Source organism: Vicugna pacos, chromosome 2 (genome assembly GCF_048564905.1).
Source record: "Vicugna pacos chromosome 2, VicPac4, whole genome shotgun sequence".
In the NCBI taxonomy this organism is placed as follows: domain Eukaryota; kingdom Metazoa; phylum Chordata; class Mammalia; order Artiodactyla; family Camelidae; genus Vicugna; species Vicugna pacos.
Window position 1 is genome coordinate 14174437 of NC_132988.1, and position 12560 is coordinate 14186996.

Genomic DNA, 12560 nt, shown 5'->3' on the forward strand with positions numbered 1-12560 from the left:
GAACAGGAGTATATATATGGTTTGTGTTTTTACTTAAATTTTCCTTTTTTTTTTGATTCATTATGAGAATACATTTGTATACATAGAATTATAGGTACCATGGGGACTTCATTTCAAATGGCTTGATTATTTGCTTTATCTGTTGTATAAAGCTGACATGTTAACCTGAATGTTTGCCGCATAGTTTGTTCTGCTATACATATAACTAAAAACCGAAACTTACATTTTTTTTCTTAGCTTAATGTAGGCATTCATATCTTATCAATTATTCCTTATACCAGGATTAGTTTATTATAATAATTAACAATTTTGGTGGTAGAAATTTATTGGTAAACTTTCAGTCTTTGTGTTGAATCCAGCTGACTGACTGTAAATAAAGTTTCATTGGAACACAGATACATTTATTTGCTTATTATCTATGGCTGTTTTTATGTTACAGCAACAGTGTTGAGTTGTTGCTGCAGGAAACATAGTCCACAAAGCCTAAAGCATACAATATCCAGTCATTTGCAGAAAAAATTAGACAAATCCAGGAGTAGAATTAAGTTTGTGGTCCTTCAGTTTTTAAATTTTTGCCTGAAAGTTTAATTTTACTGTACTTATCTTCACAGTATTCATTAAAAAATTTGCTTACATTTCTTCTACCTTTTCTTCTGTATTGTTTTTCAACTTTACTTATCGGGCTTTAGGTTATTATTTATAATAGAGCTTAGCTCAGCGCTGAGAGCGAGTAGCTGCTGATAAGTAAATAGTTGCCCTGAAGATCTTGATGGAGATTTTGCTGTGCTGCGGCACAGCCAGTCTTGTATGTTTTTCACCCTTCATTGCACCTGTATTGTAGTGTGTCTTTCTCTAAAGACTTTGTGGCCTTGTAAGTTGTAGGTTGAAGAAAATTGGGAGCGTTATTGAGTTGAAATTTGTTGATGTTAGAACATTTTTGTGCCTCCTTTGTCAACGTGCATACTAAATAATGAATAATAAAATTCTACCTTTGATTTTTTTTTTTTCTATCTAATTGCAGAAGAAAAGCTGAAGTCATGCTTGGACATGGATTGTTTTCACTGTTAGCTGAAAGACTCATGCTTCAGACAAATTTAATCACAATGACCACATATAATGTCCTTTTTGAGGTAGGAATGTAGTTAGAATTTTATCTTACTAATTTCTTATAATGAAAATACTGGTATAACTGAGCTGCTAGTGTCTAGATGCGATAAGATCATTTACGTTTGATGCACAATTTTGAAACTAGTTATATAAAGGAAATGTGGCTGCATCTAAATAAATTAGTCTGTGAATTATTAAACAGTGTGGACATCTCTGTTTAAGTATTTTTCTCCATTATATTGACTATTTGATGTTTCATTTTATAATTAAGTAAAAATAGAGCTATAATGAAATTATTTGTTTTACATAATGTAGAAGATATTTAACATGACATCATTAGACTGTATACTTAATGTTGATTAGTGTTGTGTTAAAGTTCATTAGTAGTGATTAAGCTAATACAATCTATTGTTTTACTTCTGTAGATTCTTATAGAACAGATTTGTACTCAAGTAATACATAAACAGCATCCAGATCCTGATTCTTCAGTAAAGATCCAAAATCCTCGTATGTATTTAATATACTTTTATTGTTTTGATACCTGCTTTTTGCTCTTACAGCTTTATTGAAATATGGTTGACATATAACATTGTGTAATTTTAAGGTATTCAATCTAATAATTTGATACATGTTTATGTTGTGACATGGTTACCACAATAAGGTTAGTCCATCACTTCACATAGTAAATTTTTTGTTGTGTTAATGTGTGGTGAAAACTTTTAAGATCTATTTCCTTAGCAACTTTCAAATACACAATATAGTATTAACTGTGGTCTCTGGCTTATACATTGCATCCCTGGAACTTACCCACCTTATAACTGGAGGTTTGTACTCTTTGAGCACCTTCACCCATTTCTCCCACTCCCATCCTTTTTTACACTTTTTTTTTAAATACCTTTTGCTACTAAAAGGAAAGTCATTGAAAAACCTAAGTTGATGTTGAAAACACATTTTTTCAAATAATATTTCATTACAAGCATTAATATAATACTAGTTTTATTTGTGTTTGATGTTGAGTATAACTTCAAATTGCCGTTAGGTTCTGAGGAAATGTTTATATACAGAGGTTTTTGAAGAATTATGTGCATAAGATCTTGATTTAATTATATTCAGTTTTTGGTAAAGTTTTGATTGCAGTATTTACATGAACCATGGAGGTAGCTTTCTTCTTAAATTACTGTCAATCTAAGAGTATCAAGTTTGGAATTAAAAAATATCTTTTTTATTGTTTATGAATTTAGTTTTGGTTAACCATTTTTCTTTTGATATTTAGAATTCTTAAGCTTATATACCAGTGCACATTTTTCATCTTTTAAGATTATTGACATTAAAAAACTGGTTTGTAGGGTTTACAAATTTAATTTTTATGTGACGAATTGTGTTCATGTTTGTTTTAAAAACATGTATGTCTAAAGTTTAATTTTTCTCAGCCTTCAGGGAGATGTGATATTTTAGAGAGCAAGAAAAGAAAAAATACCTTGATTTTATATATATAATGTAAAATTTTTTTTTGTAGTTTGGGAAAGTTGACTTAATGAAGTAAGAATTTTAAAATATATTAATCTATGTAACGTATTAGTTTAGAAAGATAGGCAGTATAATGTGATGTTTAAAAACATGGGCTGTCTGGCTTTTCAATCTTGTCTACATGTCTTAATAGTTAAGTGGCTGGGTAAATTACTTAATTTCAATGTGCTTTAGTTTTCCTATCTCTAGAATGAGGATAATAATAGTATCTCGCTATCACTGTGTAAGGATTAAATGTGTTAATACCTGTATTTTCTTAAAACAGTGTCACATGAAGGTATATTCTCAAACTTAGTGTTTATCACCATCATCATCACTTTCATTACTATGATTATCATTCTCATTGTAATCATTGTTCAGGTAGAGAGAATTTGAATTTGTCATTAGAAGAATTCAGAAATTGCTACCAAAATATGATGAATTTTATGATAAGTATGTTCAAACTTGATATTTTGAACTTGTTGCTTCAGAATCACCAAAAACCTTGGGAAATGCTAGTTTAGAATTCCTCAATTTTTATTTGGGTGGGAATTTGACATATTATTTAATTTTAAATTCAAGTTGTAGCTGTTTTTGTTTCTTTAAAATTTGGTATCTATATATTTTATAGAATTTCTATTCTTAAAGCTTAGTACTAGAAATTTAGACAGCATTATGTTCAAGACCATTACAACAGCAGTTTTATCTGTGTTTGTTCGGGATGTTGAATAGGTTTTAATTCTCTTTTGAATTTTTTAATATCTAGTATAACATTTAGAATTATGGAAGAAAATCTTGACAGCTTTTAAAAATCATGATAATGAAAGAATATGTGCATATTATAAATCTTGTTGAAGAAGCTGAGAATTTATTCTCTTTCTGAGATTTTAATTATAGTTTGTTTTTTTTTTCTATAGATCAGCTTTACTCACTGGCAGAGGTTAGGGAGAGGGTGTCAGCAGTTTTACCATCATTTAATTCATTTATAATTTAATTTGATTTATAACAATCTTTTAAAATTCAACTTTACACATTCCAATGATGAAATTTAAAAATCCCTTTCTTGTTTACAGATGTTTTCTAATGAATGTATTATCAGTCTTGTCTGCAGATGATAGTTTATAAAACAAAAGAGGATGTTTTCAGGAGACATGTCAAAGAAATGAAAGAAATTGCAATATATTGGTGATCTTCCATCATGAAGTTTTTTGTAGTGTTTTGGTTTTTACTAATTTATGAATTTTACTGATTGTCTTACAGAGATATTAAAAGTAATTGCGACCCTACTTCGAAATTCTCCCCAGTGTCCAGAGAGCATGGAAGTTCGCAGAGCCTTTCTTTCTGACATGATTAAACTTTTTAATAACAGCAGAGAAAACAGAAGGTAAGCAGGACTAGAAAGCATTTACTTGCAATATTCAAGTCTAGCTTTGAATGGGCCCATGTTTTCTAAGAAAAATTTCTTTAAGAATAGTATGAAATCAATTTTCCAGAAGCTTTTTTCATTAAGGTTATGCAAGTAATGTACCATACAGTCAAATTGGGTTTTTAATACCACATTCTTGAATTGTTTTGAATACATAATAAAGCTGTTTTTTTGTTTGTTTTGAACTTTTGCTTTTTAGAATTCTTTCAGGTGATTTATTTTTTAAGTAATTCGGTATCCTCTTATAATTTTCAGGAGCTTGCTGCAGTGTTCTGTGTGGCAAGAGTGGATGCTTTCTCTCTGCTATTTTAATCCTAAGAATTCAGATGAGCAGAAGATAACAGAAATGGTATATGCCATATTCAGAATCTTACTCTACCATGCAGTCAAATACGAATGGGGTGGCTGGCGTGTGTGGGTAGACACCTTATCAATCACACATTCAAAGGTAAGTTTCTGTATGAAAGTGTATTTCAGAATTTTAAATGTCTATAATTTTGAGTTTTATTCATTAACATATTTTATATACTTAAAATATGGGAAAAATGCAGATTATTCTGTGGAAATGTAGTGAAATGAACAACTGAAAAAAGGAATGACTAAAAAATATGAAGTATTTCCAACTTCTTCAGAAGCAAAATAGTTTTTTTCTCCACATACCATTTTCACGTGTGCTCAAGTTAATAAAGTGAAACCTCATAATCCAGAGTAAAGGAATTTATATTTTCAGCAGCCATTTTCAAGCAAGGGTTCTCTGAATTTTATGGTATTTTGAAGCTTTGAACACAAGGTGGCGCACTATATTCAAAGATGGGAAGTTATTTTAGTAACGTAAATTGGTTGAGTAAACAGAAAAGCTCTGGCTAATTTTGCCCTTTCTCATGTTACAGTGAGTTAAATTGGTTTGGGAGAATCTACTAATCTCTTTTTTTGAAAAACTCAAGCTAGGGTTAACTTATTTATGTATAGCTTTTGTTTAAAATTGTTAATGAAATGTGCTATACATACAAAAAGGTATAAGCAATAATCTACCTAGTACTGTTTATGAAATTGGGTTCCCCATCCCAGTTGCTTTGTCTACCATTTTTAGCCCGTCTCTCCTACCCCGCTTACCTGAGTTTGGTGTTTTCATTATGTCTGTGTTATGTGTGTTTTTAACTACACACACATACACATAAACACACACTAAAGAATTTTATATTTCATGTTTACAGTCAATATAAGTGGTATTAAAGGCATTTTTCTGCAACTAGCTGTTTTTACTTATTGTTTTAGATTTATCCATATTGACCAATGTAGCTGTGTTCATTTTTTCAGTTGTATTGTATTCCATGGTATGACTTTATCCATTTACAAGCTGATGAGCATTTTTGATGCATTTTGTATGAATTGGGAAGTTTCTCTCTAGAGAAAAATATCTTCCTGGAAATAGAATTGCTGATTTGTAAGATGCAGATGTTGAACATAATAAGATAATGCAATTCCTTTTCAAAGTGGTAGTAGTGTACATTCTCTCCAGTAATGTATTATCCCATATTACCTTATCACTTGCTATGGCTGGAGTTAAAATTTTTTGCAAATTTGATGATGCTATGTCTCCATAATATTAATTTGCATTTTCTTATTGTTTTGTGGGAGTTCTTCATGTTCTTGGTCTTAATCCTTTGTTAGCTGTATTGTTTATGAATGTCTTATGCCAATTGATTCCTGATCTATTTATTTTTGGAGTTTTATGTTTGTGTATTCTGAGGAAATTTTACATCTCAAATAATTAATGTAGTAAAATTTATTAGTTTCTATTTATGGTTTGTGCTTTTTGTATGTTTAAGAACTTTCTATAGATTCACAGAGGGAATATAATTAAATAAACATTCATTATAAATTGACTAGAAGGCATAAAGAATAGAAATGATAAATTTGATATATCTTTAAATGTTTTATTTTACTGACTATCATAGTTATTACTCTGGAATATTTTGCCATTCTATTGGAATATATTGTCATTTTCTAAATATATGTTTTTGGTTGTTTGAATAACTTTTAGCTCTTTGAAGGCACCTAAGAGTTACTCATTTTGTCTCCTCCTTCAGTGAGAAATGGTGTGTTCCTATCATGAGGATTTACAAAGATACATTAGATCAGAAGATATTACCATACAAATTTATGTTTGAGAATAATCCAGTGCTAGATGGGACAAAGGTGTGATTTTATAAAATGGCTTTCTTTTAGTCACTACATTTTTTAGCTGACCGGTTTAGTCTAAGGCAGAGTTCAGCCAAGCATGGCCTGAGGGCCAATCTGGCCTGACCTGTTTCGATAAATAAAATTTTATTGGAACACAGCCGCTCCCGTTAATTTATATATTTTCTATGACTGCTTTCATGCTATAAGTATTGAGTATTTGCAACAGAGACTGTGTGGCCCCCCCAGGCCTAAAACATTTACTGTTTGACACTTTACATAAACACTTTGCCACCTCTTGTCTGACTTATTCTAGTTTGTGCCGGTGCTCAGCTGATCTGGTTTCTGTTGTAGTGGGCTGCTGCAGTCTGCACTGGTTTTCTTCTAGTATTGTTTTCCTCTTTACAAAAGATCATGAAGAAAAACAGGATTGAGTTTTGGCTTCACATGATTTGGATTGGATTTCAGAGATACCCCGGAGAATTCTAGGTTAGGAAGTACCTGTATAAATTAGGTTTTTCAAATTTTCTAAATAGTATGTGTTAATTTGGTGCTTTTGCATATGCTTTATGCTGTCAGGTCCTTAGGAAGAATGGTTAGAGGAGTATAACCTTTAGAGCAGTAATGTCTTGAAGCACAGCCTGAAGATGTTGGGAGCCTAAGAGACCATTTCAGGAAATGGTGAGGTTTTCCTTTCCCAGCTACTTACCTAGTTAGAGGGTGGGTTTTCCATGTACTTCAGCCAAAGCAATATAATGCAACAGATTCAATATAAAAACAGATATTAGGAATTGCCATCTTCTATTTAGCCAAAATGGAAAGAGATTTGCAAAACTGCAGTAATACTGCTCTTCTCATTATTATTTTTTTGTTTTGAAAAATAATCATTTTCCAGAAAACATTACTGAAAATTACTTATACTAACATATATTGGGTGAATTACTATTTTAAAATGAGTTATTTATAAATTTCTTAGTTTTAATTTCTAATATGATAAGTAGTAATAGATATACCTCATATAAATAGAAGGTTTGGGGGATGTACTTTTGTAAGAGTGTAGCGGATCCTGAGACCGAAATGCCTGCGAACTGCTGAAGTCCTAGGCTAGGGCCAAGAGCCTAGTCTCCTAGAATTTTCTATCCAAAAAAACAAAAGGGTTGGACTAGGAGATATCTCAGGTACCTTTGAGTTTCTGAGCATCTATTACTAAGTATTTACATCCAGTCACCATTCCATTTGTGTAAGTAATGAAGGGAACATGAGCTTTAGAGACAGGATAGTCCTGGGTTTGAATTCTGATTTATAGTGATTTTTAGTTGTGTAAACTCAGGAAAGTTTCTAAACTTTTCTTTATGTCTAAACTAGAAATGGTAAATGTGTAATATGTGTGTATATCTGGAATCAGGAGTTAATGAGTGAAATAACAGAAAATAGAATTAAATGATTATTTTCCTTTGTTACACTTCTGTCACTCCTCCAGTTAATCCTTTTGTTCTCATTCTTACTGCCAGCACACCAGTGCAGGCTAAACCTGATGGCCATCTTGAATTTGTGTTTATATTCCCCTCTCAAAAAAGTTTAAAAAAAAGTATTCCTCAATGATATATTCTCTCATTTTGCCTATTTTTATATTTTATGAAAATGGCATTGTACTGTGTGGACTCTTCTGTTACTTAATTTTTCCTCATCAAACCTTTTGTTTCTGAGATTCTTTTTTAGTGTCACATATAGATTTGCTTCATTCATTTTCACTTCTGTGAATAACTCAGGTGCTCAAAGGCAACGATTTCAATAGAGTTGTCATTTTCAAACTTCATGTGACTGTGTCTCACAGTGAGACATTTACTGTGACCAGATATGTCTGTGTACACCCATGTGCGTGTGCACAGACACACACATACACAGAGACACACACACACACCTCTCTCCCACCACACACCTGAAACAGAAGTTTCGTGAGACAGTGTTACCCTTTAAATTTTGGTATATAGTGATGCACTGGAATGTTCTTTATTCTTTTTCATTTAAAAATGCTGATGATGCCTCAATAAATTGATTACATAATCCTCCAACTGAGTCATCTTCAGTGTGAAAACAGCTCTGCTCTAGGAAATATTAGGGAATAGAATTGCTAGGTTCTAAGTAATACTCAGTTCCTAACCCTTTATACTGTTAGACTTCTTATTTTTGTACTGTTTTGTCTTTTGCCTACTTTGAATGATTCTTAATGATTTGTAGTTCTTTGTACATGTCCAGATTACTTCTAGTCTGGATATTTCTAATGGTCTGTAGCCTTAGGTATTATTTTCTTCTAGATTTATTAAGCTAAAAATAACTTTATTTAAAAATGTTATTCCCCTCCATAAACACTCTGTTCTCATCTTCTTAGAAAGGCAAACGATTTCTACCTAATTTTTTTCACTATTTCCCTTGAAAAAACGTACTTCCTACCTCACCTTACACAATTTCACTTGACAAAAATCTCCACTCTGGCTATGTTGGTTCTACTCTTTTTAAAATTAATCAGGCTTTGTTAAATCATCATTTTTGTTTATTTGTGACATGAACTTTGTGCTCATTTGTACTTACCCAAATTATTTATATTGTTTATGATTTAGCTGGCTACATCACTGTTATATTGACAGTTTTTTGTACTCTCAGGCCATGTTGTCATTCTGTATGAATTTACAGCACTTAATTATCTCTTGGTGTCTTTCTAAGTTGTTTTTCTCCCCCTCCCTCCCCTCCTTTCCCTCTTTCTTCCTCCCCCTCCTCCCTCCTCTCTCCCTTTCTCCCCTGCTTCTCCCACCCCCTACTTCCTTACTCCCTCTCTTTCCCCCAGCCTCCTCCTCTTTTTCTCCATTCAATATGTTTTGTCTGCTCCGTTGTCCCCTGTCTGTGGTTGGCCTGACCCTCCATGGTCTCTTTCACTCATTTTCGGTCACTATGTCTAGGTCTTACCACAGTTGCCCACCTCTTTCTTTCCCAGTATACTTTGTCTTTCCTGTTTTTGTTCTTTCTATTCCTCCCTTTTGTTTTTCCTGTTTTCTTCTATTTGAGTACCTTTAGGTTACTGTGAAAGATAGAGATATGAATCAGGAAGAGGTCTTATCCTGAAAGAAATTACATTCAAATATGGAAGTTAATACATATACTGAAAAACGAGGCAGGAAGGCATAAATGCCACAGAAGAGAGATTCACAGTGAAAGGAGAGGGCCTTTCAGATGTTTGTAGAGCAGATGTCACTCGACTACAGTCTTGAAGAGTAATAAATAAGATTTGGGCACATAGTGATTGGGGTGATGAGAATCACTGGTGGAGGAACTGGCATAAGCAGAGGTGGTATCACTGAGGGAAACGCGTGGGGAATTGTTTGGTTTGTGTGGGGTGTGTAATGTACATGAAGAAGAGTGGTGATGAGTAATGTGGCAGATGTGGACTGGCATTTGGTCTTGTCTGATCCTGTGATAACTCTCATGCTGTGTTACTGGTTGAAAGTGGCTGTTAGCTGTGAGCTCTCATCAGTAGGGATGAAAGGCTGTGTATCCATGTCTCCCACGGCTGTGCATAGTGCTGAGGACTTGGCAGTTGCACGTTAAATACTTGTTTCAGGAAGGAGAAGGAAGAAGTACACCATGACTGGTTAGGGCTCTTTGGTGCCACTGTCATGGGGCACCATGCAGCCCTGTATGTGCCTTAGCGCCTCAGTCCTCTCATCAGTGATGAAAGTGTCTGTGTCCTTGTCACACAGAGTATGTGGGGGAATCACCTCACCTTGGGATGTGCATCTTACTGTGGTTTCCTTGACCCTATCTCAATATCTTAATTTGAGTCTCTTGGGATGTTCCTAGAAATCTGTATTTTAAAATAAGCCCGTCTTACGCAGTTCAAATTTTGAGCACACCAGTGAGTGTACAGGGAATTATTTTTACTATTATAAAATTCTCCCCTTCCCACTTTCACACTAAGATGCTAATATAATACACTCTTTAGAAAGTCTACATCTTGAGGATATAAGAATTCTACGTAAATTAAATATAGACCCCAGTTAAGACCCCATCATACATTTTTTTTTTAAATCTAAGTAAAGCCAGTTTACAGTGTTGTGTTAATTTCAGTATACTTTTTTATCATAAAGCAAAACATATCTTTTCTTTCTGAGAGCTTATTTTAAGGCACAGAAAATATTAAAGGAGGAAATATAAACTATTCTTATGTAGTGTCTGAAATCATTATTTTTGAGGCTCAAATTTACATACAACAAATCCAAAGGAGGCTTTGAGTTTTCCGTGTGGGGGAAAAAAAATATATATATATATATATATATATATTTAATTAGCTCATATTTTTCTTTGCGCCAGTGACTTATGGCTTTAAACAGATCTTAAAACCTTTGCAAAGAAAATAGTTACTTCATGGAGAGGCCTCTTTTGCCTACATTGAGCCAAGAACCAGTCTTTGACTCAAGCTTTAGGATTACAATTATAAAGTGGAATAAATGCATATTAAGTTCATTGCAGAGTGTTTTATCTAAGTAAAACTGTACCTATCCCTTTTTGCTGTTAAGTATACTTTAAAAAATAACTGTTAAAGCTTTACTCTAAGAGGTGGAAAAGAAAACATTAAAGTTACAAGTTGCTTCTTGTGGGTTTCACCTTTAATTTTAACGTTTCATAAATGTCTTTCAGTGTTATTTCTTTTTATGACTTTTCTTCATTGATTAAAGAGTTTTTCTCTTTAATAGGGTTTATATAATATAGTTTATTTGAGTGTAGCTTTGTTAATGTTTTTGGAATTTTAATATCTTTGTATCTATTTTTAAAATAAAATGGAAAATTTACACTCTATAGCTCTTCAAATCAATATTTAATAAAGTTTAGGATGGAGCTGTAGTGATTCAGTAAGTAGGTGAACAATTTGTAGGATGCTGATAATTCTGAAATTATTGAAACCCAAATTTTTTTCTCTGTAGATATTCTAAAGGTTTATAAATATTTTCATTCATTTAATACTAAAGCGATGCATATTTTTTTCCTTTTTGCAGCCATTTAAAACTCAATATCACAAATTTATAACATGGTTATTTATAAAGAACTGATGTGTAAAAAACTAATGTTGCAGAATTGGATAGCTTTTGCAGAGTTACATCAGGATTCATGTAGCTGCTATAAAAAGCCAAAGAAACTCAATTGCAATTTTATTGTCCAGTTTGATAGATATCCTGCCACCTTTGTAGCAGGGAAGCTGTTTGTCACTGTATCCCTCTCCTCCAACACTTGAACTAGGTTTTATAAGCGGTAATAGGCTCATCTAGTGTAACTGCACTATGTTAGTTACTTTGGTCTCGGGTTTTAGGTGTTTAATTTCATTATTTTCTTGTGTGTTTTCTAGGTTTTTATTATTCATCTTTTTTTTGTTTTTTTCAAATTAAACATTATCTTGAGTAATTAAATAAGACTGTTTTTACTTGGTATGCTAAAATGGTTCTACTCTTTCATTGCAATTTAGATTAAAGCATTTAATATATTCTGAGTTATGAGAACTGTCCAAAAACATTTTTTTCCTAAACAAATAAAACTACAATCTTTAGATACTATATTTTGTCTGGGCCTATATTCCCAGGGTAGAATGGGCCTATGACTTAAAATAATCAACAAGTGAAAGTTTTTCACACTTACTTAAAGATATAATATGATTTCGATTTTTTCCCCAGATAACGAATTTGGGTAAAGTATTTCATTATCTTGACTTATTTGGATTATTTTAAGATTTTACTTGCTGTTAACAGTCTGATGAAATGGCTTAAACATAAATGTGAGTCATTTTATTTTAGAAGAAAGTACAGTTATTCATATACAAACTCAGGTTGTGTCTCCAGGTGAGCCAACAGGCCCCGGAGGTATGGACCACCTGGTCAGAGAATCATAAACCGGAGACAACCTGACCTCTGAAACTGCAATTAAGAAATGTCACAAGACGATGATTAATCCCAGCTTCTTTGTTCTTCCCCTTTAAAAACACCCCTAACTCAGAGACCAAGTTGGAGTGGATCTGAGACTTGTTTCCCATTCCCTTGCTGGGAGTCCTGCAAAAAACAAAAACAAAAAACAAAAAACAAAAAACCCTTACTTTGTTGCAAACTTCGCTGTCTGAGTTTGCCTTTCTGCGCCGTGGGCACACAAGCCTTTGCTGGGTTACAAAGCTTAGCAACTCCTGTACCTGTAGCAGGCCCAGCGCACAGGTCTGTTGACCTGTGGAGCAGCCAGGTTCGAGGAGCTTAAGGAGAGCGCAGTGCAAGCTGGGCGGTCCAGAGTGGGCGCTTTCACCTGGGGGAGGGGC

The 12560-nt window shown here is 33.1% G+C and overlaps 1 protein-coding gene across 4 annotated transcripts in view; it reads left to right on the plus strand.

Moving 5' to 3' along the window:
* LRBA (LPS responsive beige-like anchor protein) overlaps window positions 1–12560 on the plus strand; it is a 623871-nt gene that overhangs the window by 116339 nt on the left and 494972 nt on the right. For all 4 annotated transcript variants that reach the window (XM_072975847.1, XM_072975846.1, XM_072975849.1 and 1 more), the window contains 4 exons: window positions 1022–1130; window positions 1533–1614; window positions 3874–3997; window positions 4295–4487. In XM_072975847.1, the coding sequence (XP_072831948.1) occupies window positions 1022–1130; window positions 1533–1614; window positions 3874–3997; window positions 4295–4487 (508 nt within the window). The remainder of the gene's footprint in view (window positions 1–1021; window positions 1131–1532; window positions 1615–3873; window positions 3998–4294; window positions 4488–12560) is intronic.